The sequence below is a fragment of the Agelaius tricolor genome, unplaced genomic scaffold (genome assembly GCF_023055355.1).
Source record: "Agelaius tricolor isolate 1412-34295 unplaced genomic scaffold, bAgeTri1.0.p SCAF_5, whole genome shotgun sequence".
Taxonomy (NCBI): Eukaryota; Metazoa; Chordata; class Aves; order Passeriformes; family Icteridae; genus Agelaius; species Agelaius tricolor.
Window position 1 is genome coordinate 22,014,793 of NW_027269265.1, and position 23,276 is coordinate 22,038,068.

At 44.4% G+C, this 23,276-nt stretch overlaps 1 protein-coding gene across 5 annotated transcripts in view; it reads right to left on the reverse strand.

Annotated features, from left to right (window-relative positions):
- ADCK1 (aarF domain containing kinase 1) overlaps positions 1-20,015 on the reverse strand; it is a 72,623-nt gene extending 52,608 nt beyond the window's left edge. Inside the window, exons 1-3 of one of the 5 annotated variants that reach the window (XM_071426722.1) lie at positions 19,912-20,015; positions 16,941-17,078; positions 12,541-12,624 (exon numbers count right to left, since the gene is read on the reverse strand). In XM_071426722.1, the coding sequence (XP_071282823.1) occupies positions 12,541-12,624; positions 16,941-17,066 (210 nt within the window). In that variant the 5' untranslated portion in view covers positions 17,067-17,078; positions 19,912-20,015. Of the gene's footprint in view, positions 1-12,540; positions 12,625-16,940; positions 17,079-18,181; positions 18,317-19,371; positions 19,394-19,414; positions 19,554-19,911 lie in introns of those variants that run through there. The other 4 variants (XM_071426723.1, XM_071426720.1, XM_071426724.1 and 1 more) reach the window with 4 other exon arrangements.
- Between the last annotated feature and the right edge of the window lie 3,261 nt (positions 20,016-23,276).

Here is a 23,276-nt window from a genome sequence, read left to right on the forward strand (position 1 = left end):
GAAGACAGACTGAAAGGCACACTGAAAGGTAAGTTTTATAAGGAAGGATGGCCCAAGCACCATTGAGAAAGCTCAGTTAAATCTCATCTACTTCAGCTGAGGGTCCAGACAGAGTAGCTTCAGAGTCTGCTCTCCTACTGTGGGTGTGCAGAAAAGTAGGAAGCACAGAGGCAGCTGCTGCAGCTGGAGGGGAGAAATCATCACATCCACTTTGTCAACGCTGAAGAATCTGGGCTGGCATTTTTCTCTTCCCAGCAGTCGAATCCCACCCTACCAGCTGCACGTCACAGCTGACCTCCAGTCAGGACCTATCTGAGTCAACGTCAGGCAATTAAATCGTGCAACAGCAGCTTCTCCCCCTTGTACATATGTAACTTCTCTCCTGGCAGGTCACTCCAACAGCCAGGGGAGCAGAGCAAGCCTGCTCCCTCTATTACAGCCATGCAGACACACACCAACATTCACCTTGGTGGCAGACCCCAGAAAGAAGGGTTTTTATTGCAGTGGCTCTAAAGAGTATACAGCCCCTTACCAAAATGACAGAGGCAGATTCCTTCCCCCTTCTTTAATCTGAGAAGCTCTGACCTTTAAAGCACAGACCTCTTCCCACAGGAGCAGGATGCCTGAAGAGGAAAGAGACAGTAACACATGAAATACCTACAAGTGATTAAATCGGATTGACGAGGAAGTCAGGAAAGATAACAACCATGGGATTACACTGTCAATTCCAAAAAACTGCAGTGACTGTCATAGCACCACATCCAACACAGAAAGTGGCTGCAGTGCCAGTAAGTCATCACCAATGGCAAAGTGCGGTTCTACGTTCAAAAAAGTGCCTATGTTAAAAAAGAAAAAAAACCACAAGGAACGTCCCTTTGTTACTCAGCAGGTCTGTTCCCTCCTGGCTATCCGTCAGAGCTGCTGACTTCAGTGAAAATATATATATATAAATATAACTCCAGCTTTTTCATCTAGTTGACACCACACAGCTCCACACCAAGAAAGGCAGCTGGTGTCTATTAGCATCCCATCAATGTCACCAGTATGGGAGACTGAGCTGGTGCCTCTTCTGATTCATACACAATAGACTTGTTAAACTGCAATTAGAAGGTCCAATCCTTTCTTGCAGCCAGTCTTGTACTTTTTCACTGAAAACAATAGGTTTCTGCACGTGTCAGTAGAAGCAGAATTTGGATAAAACTGGCTTATGAGGGTGCCAGTGAAGGTAGCATTTGGTCTACTGAATTCTTTTGGCTGCTAGGAACACAAGGAAGAGAGACCTGTATTGACTGTGAGAGTGCCACCACAACATAGCATGAGATAGCAATTTAATGAAGTAAAACACAAATATCTGACATGGGACCAAACTGAGATGAACAAAAAGATGAAATGAAAGCCCAGGTGAGGCCACATGTTACCCAGAGTAGATTACTTTTGCTCCCACAAAAAGCAGAAGGAATTACCTCCAGCAGTACCAGAGGCAATTGCCTTTACTACAGCTGGTATCAAAATGAACAATATTGTCCATGCCTTCCCTGCACTTGGCTGTGGCTCACCAAGGTTGTGAAGAGAATAAAGCTGAGATCATCTTTATATAAAACTAGATATGCAACATTTCTCCATCAACAGGCTAGTCAAAGATAGCCAATGTCTAACCTTGGCTAGAAGGCAAATAGTAAACTCAAGAGAAAAGATATTGGTGCAAAACCTGACAGAACAATACTGACAAAGATCCTCCAAAGAATCAGATCTTGCTGGCCAACCACTGTGTATGTTCCCAAAGACAACATTTGCATAGCAAAAAAAAGGGCATTAAAGAATTTGCACAACACAAGATGGACATGAAGCAAGGAAATTAAAGCACTTGCTAATAATCCGAAACTTATACTATCTACAATTTCTAGCCTCAAATATTTAATATTAAAGCATTTACATACTCCACACAGAGATCCCATGAAGAAGGAAGTTACAGTGAAACTGAGAGTTGATGTCAGCAGGCAGGAGAAGATAGAAAATGACATAAACATGTTCTTGGTTCAGTCTCTGGAAAAGAGCGGAGCTTCCCTGTTCTCTCATTAAGGAGATCATGGCATGAATGGGGGCTGTGCACTGATTACCTCTGAAGATTTGTTCCTTTTCTGGGCAGAGTGCTGCAGGGACAAACACTTGGCTGGAGATGGTAAAAGGGGACTCAGTTCCAACTACAGAGATCCTTTGATCTGTAGTTGCAATGAAAACTTGAGGGAGACATCAAGGCAAAGCTGAGAACATGAACAGACCTCATCCAGGAGCTTCTTTAAATCTACATGATTTCTATTTTGAAGTCTATAATTGGCTCCCTCTTAATGGTTTGCTGATCAGCACCTGGCAGCCACTAGCACCCCAGAGTAGCCAGTCAGCCACGAGGCTGCCTGACTGCCTCTTTGAAAGCACAATTACCAAGTCTACATGGATTGCTGTCCAAACTCTTCACACACTGTGGGAGCTTTTAAACACAGCAATGAGAAATACAGGTATTTCAAAGTCCTCCTCCTCTTAGCATTGACAGAATGGTTCAGTCACAGGGAAGCGAGGTGCCACAGTCACCTCTACTAGAGGAAAGCAGACATGTTTGGGCCACATCACAACAGCTCCCAGAGAGTATATCGTAAGAATAATTTGGAGCAGGTGATCTGGAACTTCCTGAGGGACACAAGCATACTGGCCACTTGGAATTCAACCAGCACATAATTTTGGCCTCCCCGACACAGAAAACCCTTAGTGGCAATAAAGCAGTCCAGATAATGACTTTGTGTCTTGTTCTAAAATCCATAAAAATCACAAGTCCAGCGTTCTTCACTTCAAGCCTTCATGATGCTGCTCAACCACAACCCAGATAGAAGGCGTTGGTCCAATACCAACCATGAAGACCTCCCCTCCATATGGCAATGCCCCCACCCTAGATCATTTTGGCACATAATGTTTGGAAACCAAACACTCAATAAAAGCAAGCTTGGAAACCCATTCTACACTCTAGTCCTAGTATTTCAAATCTCCCATCTCTAAGAAAAAATCTGTTGGCTTACAGAGAAGCATGTGTTTCAAGCAGTTATATGGGAGCTGTTAGATTTTACTACTCAGTTGCCTGAAAGAAAAAAAAGAAATCCCCTCTGTTGGCCTATTAATCTGTCATAACAAGATTCTTCATAATTAGTTTGTCCCTAGCAGTTGCTTTGTAGTGGTAGCAAGAGAATATTTCAGGAATGGCAATTACCTCTGGTGTCAAAATGATCAGGAAAACAAATGTTCAACCATCAACAAAATGCAGTGCCTTTTCCACTCCCACCTAATGGTGGGTGACAGCACTGCACATCAGAATTACAGTGTGGGTAATTACTAGGCACGTTGCTATTGAGAATTCATTTCCCCTCTTGAGAAGAAATTTGTTAAGCAATGCAGGTGGAAGGAGAGGCATCTCTCACAGGGATGGGGGTCCTGTGGGTAAATGGTCTTATCAATACATTGCTTAATTTACTATACATATGTCCAACAATTACAAGCAGTGAGCACTATTTAAAGGAATTTTCCTTTATTAGATACTCATACATCCCACCATTTCAAAGATTTTGCAATAGGACAAAGCTTGACCTCTTTATTGTTACTTTATTTAAATGTAGTATCCTTCAAATAAAATTCACATGTCTGCATTAGTCCCTTCACTCCATCCATACTAACAGGAAGTACAGTGGGTTTTTAGACTTTTTGTAAATGGAAGAGTTCTTTGGATTTCAGCATATTGTGAAACCTGACATCCTACTGTCTCTGGAGTGAGATTTACAAGAATGAAACTAAGGCACACTGTGGAGCTCATCTTCTCAGATGAGGACCAAGTTGTGCCAACGCCAGGAATCCTACTCCAGAGAGGGACTGGGAAGGGGAAACCTGCTGGTTTGGCTGCCATTGACACAAGTGTGCAAAGCCACAGACTGGGAGAGCTGTCCTGCCTGGGTTCGGAAATGTATCCTCCCAGCAGTTGGGTCTCAGTTCTCAGAAAATTAGAATTGTGGCAAATCTTCCCCACATGAGTTACCAAGGAATGCAAGGCCAGGTGGGGTAAGCCTATATCCAATCTGCCACCAGGGCAGAGGCCAGGGAGGCAGCAGCCAGGGCTGAGGCATCACTGGGAAGAGGCAAGGACAGAGCTGGAGCAGGCAAGAAGCTGGTTCAGGCCTGGTACAGGATGGCAGCAGAAGTGAACAGAGAGCTCAGCTGTGTAGGGCCAGTGTGGGAAGCTGCATGCCTTCAGATGGGGATACACCAGGAGGGATACATGCATGAAACTGCTTCTGTGTGCATTTTGCTCAGTACTTAACCACATTACCAAACACTTGTTAACCCTAAAATCAGAACATAGGTTTAAAAGAATCAAACATCACCTTCACTTCTGGTACAGATTCAGTCCACTTTGGGAAGACTGGAAATCAAGGAAGTTGCAGAGGACACAGCCCTGCCAGTCAGGGTGGCAGGAGCTGGTATTGCTCTTGGGAGCCCATCAGATTGCAGTCACCTCTTGTCTTCAAGCACACAGTCCTGAACTAGCACCAGCTCAGAGTGAAGACAATGCAGTTCCAGCTAACAGCTTTGCTGTTTCTCAATCCCCATCACTCAGGATTTCAATTTAACATTCCCCAGCCAAGGATCACCATTCTGTATATTGGCATGGAATAACTCCCAATTCAGACTGACATAGCAAAACCTCAGCTTACTACAAGAAATAGAAGCAGGGATGTTGTCCTGGAGAGGAAGAAGAGAGACTGAACAGGCGATACCAGGGCATTGCAGAGATGAAAAAGCTCCTGCTGAGCTCTGGAAATGCCTGGCTGTGCTGCCTGACCGTGAATGCAAAGGAAAGGGCCCGAGGGAGAAAAGCTTATCTTCCCTACTTCTCTTCACACAACAGTCCTACGATAAACAAAACCTGCTGCCCTTCAGCAGTTCTGTAAAAAACAACTTGTGTTCAGAAAAGCCCTACAATAACAAACAGGCTGCACAGTTACAGAGTTCACAGGCAACTCAAAATGAGTACATTTTCAAACAAAGACTGCACAGGCAGTAAAGACATTTTAAGAGATGGAGCTTTTTTTGAAAAGCAATTCTGCTAGTGACCTTTTCAGGGAATTTACCTCTAAATTCAGCAAAACTATCAACATAGTAAATGGATTCAGGCTTGGCAGAAGGCATTTCATAAAATACTGGCCAGTTTCATATATGTGCAAGCTCACATGCAAATTCTTGGTTAAAGTGGAGCTTGGAACAGAGTGGAGGTTTTATAAAGACAACCCTTGTTTATCTGTTGGCTGTGGTCCTCTTCCATGTCACATTGGCTCAGTACACTGACAAAAACAAGTTGTTACTGGTGTCAGACCTGCCAAAATGATGCTACTGCAGAGGAAGGAGCAGCAAGCTGCTCTGAATGGTGCACCATCAGCAGAACTTGCAGCCACTGAGACAGAACTCTCAAGCCAAAAAAGATACAAGTAAACAAAAAACCCAACAAAAATTAAGACACCCCAAGCCAGTTCTACAGGACCAAAAGTAGGCTTAACTAGTGAAGCAGTGAATATAATTACCATCTTGGATTAACTCTTCCAAAGCCATCTTTGAACCTTTGACTCTGTTCAAAAAATGGCTACTTTGCTATAAGGACTCCCATCTGAACAAACTGGCACATGTCTACAGATAAGCAGATGAGCCTGTCCAGATGTACAAAAATGCACACTTCTAGGCAGGGCACATGAACACTAGTAAGTAAAGCAAGGGTAGCTTTAAAACCTGACACTGAACAGTACTTTTTGGTTTACTCCTAGAACTAAATCATCAACTACTCTAGCTCAAGAGAAACACAGCTTCCTTTTTTCCTAGTCCACAGGCCTTCCTCAGGCCTGAGAGAGTCCTGCCTGGCCCTGGGACACCGGATGGAAGAATACAGCAGTTCCTTTCAGAGACACCCTTCCCTCAAGTATGCAAACAGTGTAGCCCCCACATATGTTATAAGGATTTGCCTGGAACCTACTAAGATGCCTCCTACATTACAAACAAGTCCAGAGGAGTGTTTGCAAGACACCACCCATCACAGCAATTCCCTCACCATTGACTTAACTAGCTAAATGAAATCACTTTCTTGACAGGTAAGGTAATTGTGAGCTGCCCTCCAGCACATTCTTTTATCAGATCTACTTTGGGAAGAATGTGATAAGGTCACTGCTTTAGCAGAGCAAATCTACAATATTTAGTCCTGCTCTGAAATTCCGACCTGGACTGATACATGAAATATCCTCTGCATGCCACCTATTCTCTTCACCCCTGATTTTACATCTAATTTTTACTCCTAATTTGAAGTCTTTCAAGATAGTGTTTTACTGCAAGCTAACTACAACAACCTCAGAAAAGGGAACAGAATCCACAAGATGGGTCTTGCTAAGGATTCAAAGGGCAAACAAAACAACACTTTAGAAGTCCACTTTGACATTGCAATTACATGTCTCTGTCCCTAGATGAAACTTTTATGTATCTATTTTTCCTAGCCTCAGATAAGATTATTTTTACTCTCAAGCCAGCTGTCTTCCTGTTCTTAGAATAGATGAAGTACTGGCTACCTGTCAGCTCTACTGATTTTACGGGTGGCCTCCAACAACCATATGGGCCATTCCCTTTAAAGTTGGACTCAATGATCCCTGTGGGTCCCTCCAAATCAGGATATTCTGTTTCTGTGTTCTGTGAACCATATAAACTGGTCAGTAGTTCAAGGCCACACACTTAGAAAACATCCCTAATCAGGGCCGGATCCAATATCAATGGGATCAGTGTTAAGTGACTTACAGTGGAACCCTAACTAATTTCTGCTTTTTGTATCCTTCGCTCTTTACACAGACCTTCCAACTCTAAGAAATCCCACGTTTGCGTGTATTTACACCACTCACATTTAGGGTGAAAATTTAGGCAAATCAACCATGACCATGAGCTCTTCAGAGAAAATACCATCTCTTGCCATACCTCTTGACTTTGCACTGCTGAGTGTTCATTTCACACTGGGATCCAAGGTGTAGCCAAACACTAAATAAAACCTGATTATTTCTTCACTTCTCATTTTTTCCTTTTATAACGTTTCTTACGATGCAAGTTCCTTGCAGCCTGCATCCTCCCAGGGCTTCCTAATGGTTTCCCCACTCTACCAGATGAGATGTTCTTCAGATACTGCTCTGGCTCCTATGTACCCCTCCAGTAGCTCTAAAGAAGCAATGTGATGACGTCCACAGGGATTCAAATGAAAAGGGATAGCCCCACCTGGAGGAGAGAGAGCTAAATGCTCCCCAGGCATTTCTGTCACTCCTGGGAAGCTGAGAGAAGACGGCTCAGGCAAGCCAAGTGCGTGACAATTCACACTTATGCTCCTGGAGCAAAGCACTTCAGGGACAAGCGTGCACAGCCAGGAAAAAAGCATGAAACACACTAGGCACTGCCTCCTTACCCTCACTTCTCTCCTTCTTCCTCCTTCAAAAATGTCACAGTAGATGGGCCATTTCTCTGAATAAATCACTGCAGATGACTGAAGAACATCTAGTTTCATAGACACAGATCCCACCAAAAATGGACCTTTTCAATGCTACAAAATTAAAACCTATAGATGCTATGGCCAGAGCATTCAGCTGACACCACTCCAGAAAGCACAAGGAGGAAAAGGAAGTGTATTAATTATAAGATTTATTTTACAGCTTGTTATGTTTTCAGTGCAAAGCTTTCATGCTTTATGTGTTGGCAGGAAGTTTGCTAGACAGCAGTGCTCAAATGTAGAGTCATCAAGCCACCAGCTGGCCCTGATAGTAGCTTTTTTAGACTGCATTAGTGTTGACCATGCCTTTTAGATGAAGAGATATCCTGGGGAGCACATAATAGGGCAACCAAACATAATCAACTTAGGGATTGTGGATGGGCTCTGAAGCTCTTCACCTCTCTATTACTGGTTCCCATTTAGTTTGGTGACAGAAAGTCACTGCCACCTAATGGCTATTTTGTGTCCCATAAGAAAGTTCATTTGTTTCTCACCTTAGTTCACCAGAGCCTGAAGCACAAGTAGACCCAGCACTGCACACGCTGGCTGTGGTGGAGAACAGTCCACAGTCCCTATTCACAGCTGCCTTTTTGAAGGAATGCCATGGAGAGTTCCTGAGGACTCCTCTCTGCAGACGCAGTCCACTTCCATCAGGAAGAAACTATTTTAAGACATCACTTAATATTTAAGGCACATGGTGTTACTGAATCACAACAGAAGTCCAAAGGCACAGGCTATTTCATTGGTCTGAGCTATCCAGAAACTGTAGATGATTTTTGAAAACACACAACATATACATTCATTCCTCTTCATTCCAAGATCCTTCCACTGTGCAACTTTATGGTGAGACAAAACTTATTTTGAAAATACCCACTCCACTGTGAGAAGTAAATGCAGCAAAGCCAGGAAGAGCCTCCAAGGAGCAAGAAATCGTATTCTGTATAATGATGGCACAAGGTTATACTTTCCAAATATTTGCCCAGGTACTGACAGCCCAATAACCATAAGTTTGAATGACGAGAACATCCTCATTCTGCTCTCAAAAGGAGGACACTTAATTAACCTCCCCAAATGGCTTGTCCCTGACAAAGCAATTTTGTAGCCAACAAAGTTAATTCAAAAATGGATTCCCACTGTCTACTGAGATACCTTGATCACAGATCCTTTTTCTCCTTGCTGTCTTCTCTTTATTATAAAAAGCAAAACTCAGAGCAGTAAAATTTTGTCTTACAGAGGAAAACAACAAAAAGATGTCCTGCTCCAGATTTTCAACTGTGGCCACTTGTGCCAAAACCAAAGACAACTGACCCATTGCAACCCTCTTACTACACTGACAACTCAGAATTCCATTGATACCAGGCCTTGAACAAACTGCATGTTGTGACACACCTCCTGACTGACAGCAGGATCAACAGAAATTGATGCCAGCAATGAAGAAGTGTCAGCCAAGACATCCAGATGCTACACTGAGAGGAACACCACTGGAAATGACCCATGGTAGGCTGACTTGGTACTGAGGAGACAAACACTGTGAAGGGCCAACATTCATTGAGGCAGAAGAATGTCAGAGAAATGTAGCCTTCTATAGAACTAAATGTTTTGTTAAGAAAACAATAGGTAAGGAAATGACACTGAGCATGCTGCCCTCCTTCTTCCTCTGGCCCAGTGCAAGCAGGAGTAGAAATGAAAAGAAATGCCCAAGCTTACATGTGCAAAGATGTCCAGAATCATTTAATGAAACAGACATGAAATGAAGAGAGGTCATACCTCCCCTAATACTCCTGACACTAGACCTACAGACATATGATGTCTTGGAGCCAAGCATTGACAACTGCCTTTGACACCAGTACATGGGCAGTACCATCATATGTAGGAAAAGGGCCCACACACCAGGAAAGGACCCCTAACTTAGGAGAAAGATTGAATTTCCAATGTGGTTGAGCCATTGGTGGTGAAATGAAGCAACCATTGGGAAGGACATAAAGCCCGAGCACATAAGGAGGTTCATCTCTGCCTCAGGCAGGGGCAGGAATGAAAAATGGCTGCTGCTGAGGGACAGCAATGTGCGCCATCTGGCAAGTGGGCTCTCATATCTCCTAGCTGACAGAAGATCCAGGGAGAGGCAAGCTAACCTCAGGACACGCAGTGAATTCCCATCTACTGCTTGCCACCTCATGGAAAGTAGTAAAACTTTGGCCATAGTATGGCCAATATGCTAGCCATAAAAAAATGATGGGAACTGAGGAGCTTAGAGTATTAGCATCAAAACTGGTCACAAGGGACAGAACTATATAGTAAAATTGAGGATAATTCCTTGGAGCTAAGCAGGAACCTGGCTAAAAGTCCCTGGGGAACCCATTTCCTTCTAAATCTGCTTTGCATTTAATTGTTTCCTAATGACTATGTTCCTGTTTGGCCCCAGTAGGCTCAGGCACTGGTGCTGCCACTGAACCTTCCCATCTATCATGCAAGGCCATGGGTAATTTAGAGACCTCAGTTTAATGTCTCAGGGGGAATCCATGGAGAACAAGTTAAGCATTATTTGCACTGGAGTAGCATCACCAGTATGCTGAGTACCAGAAGGAGATCCACAGAAAAAAAGTGTTTTTGCTCTCCCAGCTGCAAGAACATCACAGACATGTATGCACCTGTACCCCAACACTGGAGACAGAGGCACAAAAACCAGATTCAGACCTTTTGGCACTATCAGCAGTCCCATGGTCACCAAATTTCTCTCACACACACAGAGATACACCCTGCCTCACAGAGTCTCTCTTCTAGGCACAGCACCAAAACTGCATCTGGAAATCAGCAGCTAATTCATACACATGCTGACAAGAAAATTACAAACTCTCAGTATGTGAAAAGCAGGTTAAGCTGGCCTCACTAGAAGGACAGAAACAAAGACAGTACAATGAAGGGCTAAGAGTACTAGAGATCTATCCAGGACAGAAGCTAGCAGAAACAATATCTTGATAAGTATTGTTAAAACACAACACTTATTTGGGTAGGGCATTCACATCATCTAGGCCCTATCCACTAACTAATCTTAAGTACCAACTCCAATGGGGTAACTTCTTACAGGTCATTCTGAGCTAGTACAAGACCAACAAAATCAGCTATCATAAAGAGTTAAAAGAGCTGCAAGGTGGTAAAGACTTGGTTGCCATCCACTTGAAACTGCACTGAGATAAAGTCTGGTGTGCAATTGCCAAGGTCCAAAGTATCTCCCATGCCAAACTGATGCTTCACTAGCACAAGCTCTACAGGGATGTTGCTGAAGAACCCACAAGTTTTTCCTGCCAGGCTCAGTGGTGGCACTCCATAACACCTGTCAACAGCAGGACCAGACTCCACTGGTTAGCGAGTTTCACCAACTCATGCCATGCCTCTGCCAGCTTCCTCCTATCTCCCAGCTCATGCCCCTTTCTGCAGCTGAAGGCTAGTGCTGGCCATGCTGGCATGCTGTGCTTGCCACTGGCTCTGCCACATGCAGGGGCTGACTAGTCCTGGCACCTGGTCCTGGCTGCCAAGCAGGGAGGACACAGCTCTGTGTAGTGCTAGCAAACAGGGCCTTTTCTGGCTGCTGGGGGTGGGAATTGACAAACCATCAAAATCCACATAACAGAGGTTAATGAAACCATGGAGATACACAGCAAAACGTGAGGAATTTGCAACAGCTGCTGCAAATTCTGCCAAATGATAAGCTGTCCACAGTACTGATAGCTCCACAACGTGGGTGTCGCTCAAGGAAGCTACATGCAGCCCTTCTGCAAACCAGGTTTCAAAGGCTCAGGGCAGAGACATGGGCAGATGAACAGTGAAGCTCCAGACTCCAACACCCCTATCTCCATTTCATGCCAGAGCATCAGTGTCACTCACTTGGGATGGGGAGCTACATTAGAACAGCTTAGCATCTTTAGACAGCAGAGGATGAGAACAAGCCCAAGGAAACCATTCTGCAAACCACTGCAGGTACACTAAGACCATATTGATGATGTGGATTTTCTGCCAGAGGAATACTAAAGCATGCTGGAATCCAATGTCACTGATTTCTACCTTAGTCAAGGTTGTTTCCAGCCTTATAGTCCCTCCAGTCTGAGAATCCCTGGAGAGCACCACTCCATGCATTATAACCAACCACATCAGTGGCCTAAATCCTACCTGCGCCAAGAAGAAAAAGGAGGCTAAAAACCTTACTTCAAACACACTATGCAGACTGGCCTAATTTGGCACAAGCTGTATTTCCCACTCCAAAGAAGCCTTGAACTCAAATAGCAGAGAAACCCTGGCTAGCATACATCACAAGTACCCAACTAAAAAACCAAGCGTCATTCACAGCTCAATGAACTATATGGCTATAGGCTGGAATGAAAGGTGCAGCACAAGACTTGAGAGGAGCAGTGAGAGTGCTTGTCTTCCTTCTCACTAGAAATGCTTTTGTTAATGCTTTTTGTATTGTTAATTACTGATATCAAAACACAACAGTGTGTTTCACAATGAGATGTACACTACTTTGCACAATTCTCATTTCCTCAGAGATCTGCAAGTTAGATTCATCTCTATTATTTCCTTTTCAACACGCTCCTTTTACTTAAATCAGTCAGCCTTCATGTTACGGCTATTACCAAACAATATGCAGAATAAGAAAGCACCACCAGGCCACTCTCAGCAGCTGACCACCACACAAACAGTCTGGCAGCAGAGATCTGGCAGCAGAGCCCAAATGCATACACCAAGGAACTTGAGTCTGGTGAGCACTGAATGCATACAGCTACCTTTGACAAAGGACCTTCTCCACTGGGCAATGCAAATCCTAATATGGGGTTGTTATCTAATATTGCTGTTAACAATCTGGTAGAAAGCATATTGAGTTATTAAGATGACAGCATTACAGCAAGACACCTGTGCCTTGCAGTTTCCAACGAATGCAGTTCAGTGCTATTACCTACCTGTGATTTGAGGAACTCATACTCCTCTGATCCATACGGGACACTCCGAAGAGAGGTGAGGTAGTCATAGGTGATAACTGCTGTCTGCAAATGAAACCAGAAATGCTGAGCAAGCTCTACGGTTATCAAAACAATAAGACTTCTGTTAAAGAGAATGCATGTACCTTAGGCTTCAAAGTTCAGGCTCCACAGTAAAGCCTATGGCAAAAGACTCATTAATAAATTAAATTAAAATAATTTCACTTCAATGAACACTTATAAAAAGAAGTGCAGGGGCCTCACTGATAAGTAGCTATATGTAAGCAACACCTGACACTCCTATACTATCTTCTATTTGAGATGCTCAAAGCATTTTCCTAATCTCTGTACAGCACCTTGCACAGCAGACTCCCATTTTCAGTCAGCCATGTGGGCTTCCACAGTAAGATCTGCTGCTAGTAACAGAGGTCATTGAGACTCTGTGCCCCATCAGTTATCCCACAGCTTCAGAGCTCCAAACTGCCTAACCAGCTTGCTCTGTGTATAGGCTCAGCAGGGAACAGAGTGACTGAGGACAAACTCAGACTAGCACAAGCAGCAGTACTTTTGCGGATATTCAACTGCACAAAGGACTGTAGGGCCAAAGGGTTGAATACCCAATTACAAAAACAGGATCCAACTCAATGGGATCCAGCTCAAACCTGTTAGGTAGACATTGCCATGGACAATGGAATTATATTCTTAAGTGACTTCATGATTTCTGAAAAGAGATCTAGGGTATTTCACAATTCCTATCACTAAAGTTCTTCTCTTTCCCCAGTCAGAACATCAGTGAATGGGAGAGAAACATACTGGTCACGTTTGGAGGGAGAGAAGGGAATGTACACCTAGAGGAGCCTGTCCACTAATGTGCCATTTGAATTTCAAGATCCTTGCCATGAAGAATCATTTCTGTAACTCCCATTGAAAGGCACTTTTCCTCAAATCTCCCTACTGAAGGGGTAGCATTCCATTCTGGCACAGGATACTAGCCCCACCTTTCATCATAGATATGTCCAGGAAGGGCACAAAGTACAGTCAATGTATCATGAAAGCCAGGGAGGCAAGGGAAGCAAACCTGGTCTGAGACAAAGCCAGCAGAACTGACAATAGGGAAAAAAAAGTCAAAAGTTCAGAAATACATCCAAGAATGGACCAAGCTGGGAATCAGTAATAAACAGACACACTCCCTCCTTGTGGAGGCTAGGTTTCTCATGTTTCCTGATTTCCAAATTGTAAACTGAACACAGCAAAATTTTTTTCTGGCTTTTCAGGCTCTCTTGCCCCTGGTGAACCGAGGAGCTGCACAGCTACAGAGACCATACAGAAGAAAAATTTTTCAAAGCAACTTCACAACCTCAAAGAACAACTTTGAAGTGGAGGGAGGTTCGAATCAGTCTTGCATCAAGGCTTGAGTTGGTTCTTATTTTATCTCTGGTCCACAATGGTAATTATCACCTCCAACTCAAAAAGAAGAAGCTAACAGATTGGCCTGTATTACAGAGGAAGAGGGAATTAATTAAGCAGTTGCTAATTACACTGTAATCTTAAACACTAAATTAATATTATGATGATCCTGATAGGCAACTCTGACATTGCCAAATCCCTCCCAGTGTCTAGCTACTGCACAGAATGTTCCTTCCACATAACCAAAACAACTGGTATACTCTCAAAAGAATACAGCAAATGCGCAACGGCTCTGCCAGTTTCTAATTTTACCAGAATACAGAAACGCTCTGCAGCATGATGCTGCCCACGCCACTGACTTCGTTCTCATCCAAGACTAGTGCTGTCATTCATGTTACAGTGTGAGACTGAAGCCCAGAGTTATAAAAAGATAGACAAAATCAACCAATCCCTCCCTTTACAAATGCCAGATTACTTTCACTGAGCTTGCATCTGGCCCAGTGTTAAATGTCCCACTTGGTATCAATGAATTCTCAACACTGTACACTCCTCCACTGCTCCTAAACCTATCCTCAGATCTTACCAAGTCATAGCACAATGTTACCCCTCAATAGCTGTCTACCCATACATAAGAACCAGTTCCCTAAACAGAGGCTTCAAAAGAAATTTTCTGCTAGTGAGCTTCATCAAGTTTCTTATGGAGTCTGCAAAGAACTACTGAACCAACATGCTTAAAATACAACCAGACTCAAATCTCTCTAAACAAACTCAGATGAAATCTGTCCAGAGTCTCATAGTTGTATGTCAGGTTCCTTGATACTCATGTGTTCTTTTCTCCAGGCTTTTGTTTTGTTTTGTTTGCCCCACTGTAACTTGTCTTAAAGTTTTGTGTCTGCTGCTGCTGAACTTATTAGCTCTTAAGAATTGCAGTCTCTTCATTACAGTCTGCTTTTGCCTGGCTATGGTTCAATGAGGAAATCAAGCATCCAGGTAAGAAGCCAGGGCAGGGCTAGATTGAAGGACAGATACGTTAGGTCTATGCAGATGTCACTAATATTCAATATCCAAAATCACTTGTTTGCTACAGAGATTTATCTTTCATTTGCAAAAAGAATAATCCCCAAGGTGAGCTTCTTAGAAGTAAACATGTCTGCTCTATTGGCTTCACCTGGTCCATGGCTAAGGAATGACAGCAGTTCAAGCTGCCTGTGCTCAGATGAGAGCTGACTTCTGACTGTCCAAAAATGAGCAGGGAAGGCAGAGGTCACTGGTGCAGCAAGACTAAAGAATCTCTCAGAAGCAACTCAAACACATGCAGTCATACATACCAGAGGAAACTAAGAAATCAGAAAGAGACAGAACATTCTTTTTTAAAAGTATACACACAGATTTTAACACATGCTGCCATCACCTACAGAAGACTGAGCACTGGTAGCTTGGTTTTGGGGTCACTGCTTGCAGCTATGGGTATAGAACCCTCTAAAGCATTTAAGAGCAGGACCAGTGAAGCGCTTTATAGCCAATGACTTGTGACCTCCCTGAAGGCAGAGAACATGAAAGTCAGGCATGTCTGTGATTTGCCATCATCTAAAGCAAAGAATTTTCCCTTTCCCCTACTTCCTATTCTTCAGAAAATAATCTCTTACCATCACTCAAAACACAGACCAACTGCACAGTCTCATCACTGGAACTTCTCATTTATTTTTGTCTTAAACAGTAGATTACCTCAAAAACAGTGACTGAGAAACACTAGTCAAGCAGGCAGAACTCAAGGACACATTGGAGAACCCAAACACCCTGAATAATAGATTCTCCTCCAGCAACAAGAAGCTTCATTCCCTCTCTAGGCCTCAATTTCCTGTGCTTTAAAAAGGAAAGAGCTGCTCCCTGCCACCAGGTAGCACTACCTTATGGCCAGGGACAGAGCATGAAGCTTAGCACTTGTTAAGTAAGAAGGAAAGATTACAGTTTGCATTTCTGCCTTCACCCTTTCGATAAAACCATTCATTTTTCACAACAGTTCATGATGCTGCACGCACACGGCACCTGAGCCAACCCACAGAGCTTGTTTCTTATTGCATCTGCCCTCAGGAGCCAACTCCTTGTAAAACTCATTAACAAAGTGCTTAAAAGTCACAGAAAATGCAGACAGACAGCTGCTTACCACTGGGGGTCTGTAAATGATGGAGATTGTGGCCTGAAGTGACAGATGTATAATGCAAGTGAGGTACGGGGAGACTGATACCCCCTCCAGAGTCTCTGCTCTCCATGTTCCTGGCTGCTCATGGATTCATCAGTGAACATTGGCAAGGAGAAGGCAGCAGCCTCCATTTCCAGTTTTATGAGAAATATCAGTGATGCATTCATTTTACAGATATATAAAAATATCAGATATAGCATTCATTTTGCACATCTGGAAACCACTCCAATCTCAGAAGTATGTAATCACCCATCCTCACTTAACTCTTGCTTTGAGAATGATCCCCAAAATAGCAGTCCTTCTCTCCCCAAATCTCATACCAAGGTCATAGTGCAATGGTTACCCTAGTTTATCAACACAGCCAGGATACTTATAACAAAATGTAAAAATGGCATATGCAGAGAACAGGGTTTGACCTAAGTCACTCTTAAAAGGCAGCAGGACACAGTACCTGGGTGACTGACCTTGAAGAAAACATGGGCCCAAAGTGAACACTTGCTCTGAAGGTCCCACCCTACCCAAGGAAGCAGACACAGCTCTCAGTATTTCCATTTTTCTCTTTCCAAAATGTGCTAACAACAGATGTATTCCTTACATGCTTCCACCTCCTTTCTCCCCACGGTGTCAAGAACTTGAAGAGCTCCCTACAGACATTCTGATTTCCTAAGCCAGCTGAAAATGCAGACAGGGAATGCAGAAAATCCCAAGTTCTTGTGAAGTTCAATTCCCTTACCCATCTAGGAATCTTCCTGCACATTGCAATGGTAGAACTTACTGTGGCAATGGCTCGGCCCACACGAACAACTCCAAAATCATTAGGATCCAGGAACTTGTTTCCATACAGATAGATGCCAGAAGCAGCTGCTGTCAATGAGGCAAATTTCAAGGCCCTTAATGCCATGACTGATGAACCCTGCCAAGATACAAAACAGCAACTGTAACATCTGATAAGGACTTGGTGATCTGATGCTCACAGCCCCAGAGGACCTGACAATCCAAGTTTTAATTGCTCCTTTCCTAATGACACATTGCTAGCAGTGCCCCCAGCCAAGAGCTCAAGCAATCACCCAGCAACTGGGGGTAAGTTGCTCATTGCTATTCTTAACTCAACAGTGTCTACAGGCCACAAATCCAGAAGTAACTCACTGCTAGACCTTGCATGAATGCAACAAAACACTTGTTCAGGATCCCAAAGGCTTTTCAAGGAGACACAACAGGTGGACAGACAGAAGGAAGCATGAGATCACCAAAAGTCAATTCTGATCCAATCAACAGGCACTTCTTCAACACAAATTTTTGAACACATCACAGCATAGGCAGATTTTAAGGGGACAACAGATGATATAAAGACCCAGGTTTAAAAAGAGCTCTTGCAACATCAACAACACCCAAAGTTTGTTAGAAACTCTGCTAGGCTAGTTCTAAAAGCTCCACATTGATGATGAGTGGTCTAGGAAGAGGGAAGGCATCCCAGGAGGTTGTATGCCACTCCAGCAGTGCCAGACAACCACAGAGAATGCAGATGGGGGACCTGATCAGTGACCAAGTGAGATTTGTGTTCTCATTATCACCATCCCATTCAAGTGCCAGACAGGGAATGTACTGGCAGAACAGCAATCTGCAGGAATGTACAGCCTATTCCTAGCTCTGTCACAGGCCCAACACAGGCCTGGGGTGAGACACTTCTCAACCACTTTTTTCCTGTGGGACAAGGGTGGGGAATGAACACATTTCCCACACTAAGCACTTTGGATCACTACATTCATTGTTTGCAGCATATAAATGTAACTCATTACATGTTAATTTATATATTTTCCATTTCTTTATTCACCATAGAGGACCCAGATATAAAAAAAGGTAACAAGGAATTAGGTACATTTTTCTTTCCTTTCCCTATGGGTGGTACTGGGCAGAAAGTATGACTGACCATTCCTTCTGCTTCTACCACAAATCAAAAGGTATTGTAACCTCTCTGCAAGCTCTCAAGACCACCCTTGACACAGTGCAGGCTCTTACCCCATCAAGATGGAGTCTACTAATCCTCCCACTCCTAGGCTTGACTGAGAAACTTGCCTGCTTCTCATTGTGAAGCTTTAGCAGGGTCAGTCTGGCTTGTGCCTTTCCTCTCGGAGCCGTGTAACCAAAAAACACATGCAGTGACACAGGTCAAGTCTTTCAATAACAGTTCACAAGAACGCAATCAGCAAAATAAGCTAATATAACACAAGAGACCTTGGTACATGAACCTTACCTAAATTTTATTATTTCCTTACAAACCCTAGGCAATTGTGAGGCAGAAAAGCTGAGGCATATTCTCTCAGTGCCTGTCACAGCTGCCTGCAGCAACCCAGCTCTTTCTCCTGTCAGAATGGGTAGCTGGCTGACCAGGACTCCTTTGAATCTATGATCAAACTCAACAGAAAATAAACCTGGACTCTTGACTGCAGACAAATGTACACGCACTTCACAAAAAAAAAAGTCGCCCTCCTTCCCCTGCCTCACTGGAATTCTAGAAATTTTGGGGTTTCTTCCAGCAGGACCAATCTTTTTTTGTACAGAGATCTCTTGTATCCTCTGTCACCTTCAAAAGGCATTTTTTTGCAAAGTATTTTAATTAAACAATTTGTGCTCCTTGTATATTTCCATAAAATTTCCTTTATTGAAAAGTGAAAGGTGCAGCAACATTTTCTTAACAGAAAATATGCCTCTCCTTTTCATTATTTTTTCCTTCACTTTCTCAACTACTAAAAGAACATTTTATTGAAAGCAGGATTCAGGTCCATCTGTTCTTGCATGTTATTCCTACCTGAAGCTATAATCTGCAGTTTGTTACATCACATCTATTGCCATACCCGCCAGCTGTACGTCACAAAGAGAAGATGGGAACTTTAGGCAGCAAATAAACAGGCAGCAAAGCTGAATTTTCTGCAAGAAAGTTCCTACTTTCATGCTTAGCATGTTGAAGCAATAAAAAGGGAATAACTAAAACCCCTCCAATAAGAGGTACAGAAATAGAATTCTCTAAAGTAAATTGTATTTCAAAGTTTTGCATAAGGTATAGTGAAGCCTTTTCCATGTAAATGAGCCTTTATGACACCCCTAGGGATATCTTAAGGGCCCTGTCAGCTGTGAAACAAGCCTTGGGATGTCACTGCCTCTCATTATTAAGCCCTGCGTTGATAGATCACCTCCAGCTCTTTTTTCACCTGAGTGAGGTGGCTCCTTTGACTTTCACACAACTTGGCGCACCTAGGTGTCCCCCACGTTACAGCCAGGCTTCTCCTGTTCCCGGCAGGGGCAGCCGGGACGGTGCCGGTTCCCTGTCCGAGCCCCGAAGGTGACCCCACCGCCGCCTGCCGCGGCCCGGGAGCGGCGGTGACCGCTGACCGCCCCGAGGACCGTGGGAGCCGGCGCCGCTCAAAGCCCCGGCCGCCAGGCCCGCGTCCGCCGCCGCGCCCGGGATCTGCCCGTGAAGGACACGAGGGGCCGGCGCCGCCTGCTCTCCGTTCCTCTTCAGGCCGGGCCGGCTCTCCCGGAGCAGCTTCCGCGCCCCGCGCCTCTCCAGCCTCCACGAACAGCCCCGGCCTCGCCGAACGCTGCGACAACCGAGTCCCCGCCGCCGGGGCCGCAGCTGCGGGCGGCATTCGCCACCCGGGCGCGGAGTCCCCGGCACGGCCGGGGCGGCCGCGGGGGCTGTGAGGGAGGGACGGCCCGGGCGCTCCGCCAGCGCTCGGAGCGGCACTTACCGACCGCCTCGCCGGCACTTCAACTCGCGCGCGCCCCACGCCGCTCCCCCCTGCACCTCGCACATGGTACGGCCCTGGCCCGCGCGGCACGCCGGGAAACGTAGTCTCCCTTGGCGGCAGCTCTGAGGGGCGGGGGCGCGGTGGGACTGCAAGGGGCGGTCCTTGGGCGAGCCCACGGGGGACTGGCGGGGGGAGCGCTGCGCTTCGATGGGTCCGCGCCGCGCCGCGCTGACGCCTCCGCCCTTGCTGCGGGGAAGTGCGCAGCTCGAACCCCGGATTGCAGGATTGCTACCTGCTCCTCTTCAGTAACTGCAAAGTAACGCAATCTCACTTTGTCAATGACGCTTCCAGAAAACCTATGCTCTGCACTCTTAAAAAAAATTCACACTTAAATTAAATTTCACACTTAAATTAAATTTCACATTCTATTTCACAGAATCTAATAGGTTGAAAAAGACCTTTAAGATCATTGAATCCTATCGATGACCTAACACTACTTTGTCAATTAGGCCATGGCACTAAATGCTACATACAGTCTTTTCTTAAAAACCTCCAGGGACAGTGACTGCACCACCTCCCCAGGCAGCCCATTCCATTATTTAATCACTCTTTCAGTGAAAGAACTTCTTCCTAATGTCCAGCCTAAACCTCCCCTTCCACAGCTTGTGTCTTGTGCTATTGCTGGCTTCCTGGGAGAAGGTGCCACCCCTCACCTGGCTGCACCCTCCTTTCAGGTAGCCATAGAGAGTGGTAAGGTCTCCCCTGAGCCTCCTCCTCTCCGGGCTAAACACCCCCAGCTCCCTCAGCCACTCCTCATAGGACTTGTGCTCCAGACCCTTCACTAGTCCAGGTAGACAACATCCACAGACTCTCCCTCAGATACCAGGCAGGTCCCGTGGTCCTAAAGGGAAATAAGGTTGGTCAGGCAAGGCCTGCCCCTTCAAAATCCATGCTGGCTGGGTCTGATTGCTTGGGCATCCTGTAGGTGAAGTGGGGTTTTACTCAAGATGATCTATTCCATCTATACTTGGAACAGTAAGGTCAGACTGACCTCACTGAGACCTTGGCAGTGAGGTCAGACTGACAGGTCTGTAGTTTCCCAGATCCTCCGTTTGGCCCTTCTTATGGATGGGTTAACATTGGGTAACCTTGAGTCATCTGGGACCTCCCCAGGGAGGCAGGACTGATGGTAAATGATCGAGAGCGGCTTTGCAAGCTCATCTGCAAACTCCCTCATCACCCTAGAATAGATCCCATCTATTCCCATAGACTTGTGAGCACCTAAGTGGCTCAGCAGGTCACTACCTGCTTACTCCATGATTACAGGGTGGCTATTCTGCTCCCTCTCCCCATCAACTAGCTCACGAGAACATGGCATTGCCTTCAAGTAAACATCCTGATGACAAGTCTCTCATCCTGGATTAACAGGGTTTTCCATCCCTGTAGAAAAGTGCTATAAAGGTGATTTAACTCCCTTCTCACTGCCTGTGGGACAGTAGTGTGTTAAGTATTTTTCTGAAAAAACAAAATACTATTGGGAACATGTGAGGGTACCTGAATTGGATTGTGTGGCAAGGTTTGGTTGTGGGGGGTGGAGGATGCTCCAGGGTGGCTTTTGTGAACAGAAGCATCCCCCATATACAGAGGGCAAGCAGCAGATGGCTCAAGCACAAGCCTAATGCAATGGGCCAAAAGAAAACAAAAGGACTCACAAACACAATGGAAAGAAAATATCATTAAGGGAATTCAAATTAGAGGAGAAAAAACAGAAATCTGGGAAAGTTAGTGACTACAAGAAATAGGACCGGGATTATATCCACTAAATGAAAAAACAAAAACAGAACAAAACTAAGCTCACAGACATTGCAAAAGCAGGGGAAAAAGTCAAGGAGGAAGAAAAAACTAGAATGGGAAGATACGAGGGGCATGGTATGGACACTTAAAAAAAACTCAAAAAAAAAAAGGAAAAAATCTTTCCCAAAGTCAAAGCCATCAAAAGGCATGGCATGTCCTCAAGTGCAGGGACATGCACCAAAGATTCCTCTCTTGGTCCCCATTGAAATGAAATTTCCTTTCGGGAAGGGAAACGGAATCTTGCGAATCCGAAAAGAAAGGCTTACAAACACTCTGGAAAGGAGATAGCATCAAATGAAATGCAACTGAAAAAAACCCCCCAAAAACCAGAAAATCGGCACTTTTAGTGTCTTCAAGAAATGGTCTGTGAGGAAATGAGCTGCGTTGCAAAGGACCAAAACATGCCAAAACTAAGCTCACCAATGTCGCAAAAGCAGGGGAAAAAGTCAAGGAGGAAGACAAAACTTGGATGGGAAGTTATGAGGGACGTGGCATGGATGCTTAAACAGAATTAAAAAAAAGAAAAAATTTTTTCCCGTATTCTATCAAGTGCAGGAAGATGCAGCAAAGCTTGCCAAAATGAATCCCTGCTGAAGGCCAAAAGACAAAAGAAGGACCGAGAAACACGCCGGATTCGAGATAGCAGCAAAGGAATTGCAATTGGAAGAGAAAAAAAAAAAAATTTGTGAAATTTGGGCAATTTAGTGACTCGAAGAAAATGGACCGGCATTATATCAGAGCAGTGCAAAAAACCAAAACATGCCAAAACTAAGCTCACAGACATTGCAAAAGCAGGGGAAAAAGTCAAGAAGGAAGACAAAACTAGAATGGGAAGATACGAGGGGCATGGCATGGACGCTTAAACAAAATAAAAAAAAAAGAAAAAATTTTTTCCCGTATGCTATCAAGTGCAGGCACATGCAGCAAAGCTTGCCAAAATGGATCCCCGCTGAAGGCCAAAAGACAAAAGAAGGACCGAGAAACACGCTGGAATGGAGATAGCAGCAAAGGAATTGCAATTGGAAGAGAAAAAAAAAAAAAAAAATGTGAAATTTGGGCAATTTAGTGACTCGAAGAAAATGGACCGGCATTATATCAGAGCAGTGCAAAAAACCAAAACATGCCAAAACTAAGCTCACAGACATTGCAAAAGCAGGGGAAAAAGTCAAGGAGGAAGAAAAAACTAGAATGGGAAGATACGAGGGGCATGGTATGGACACTTAAAAAAAACTCAAAAAAAAACGAAAAAATCTTTCCCAAAGTCAAAGCCATCAAAAGGCATGGCATGTCCTCAAGTGCAGGGACATGCACCAAAGATTCCTCTCTTGGTCCCCATTGAAATCGCAAGATTCCGTTTCACTTCCCGAAAGGAAATGAAATTTCCTTTCGGGAAGGGAAACGGAATCTTGCGAATCCGAAAAGAAAGGCTTACAAACACTCTGGAAATGAGATAGCATCAAATGAAATGCAACTGAAAAAAACCCCCCAAAAACCAGAAAATCGGCAGTTTT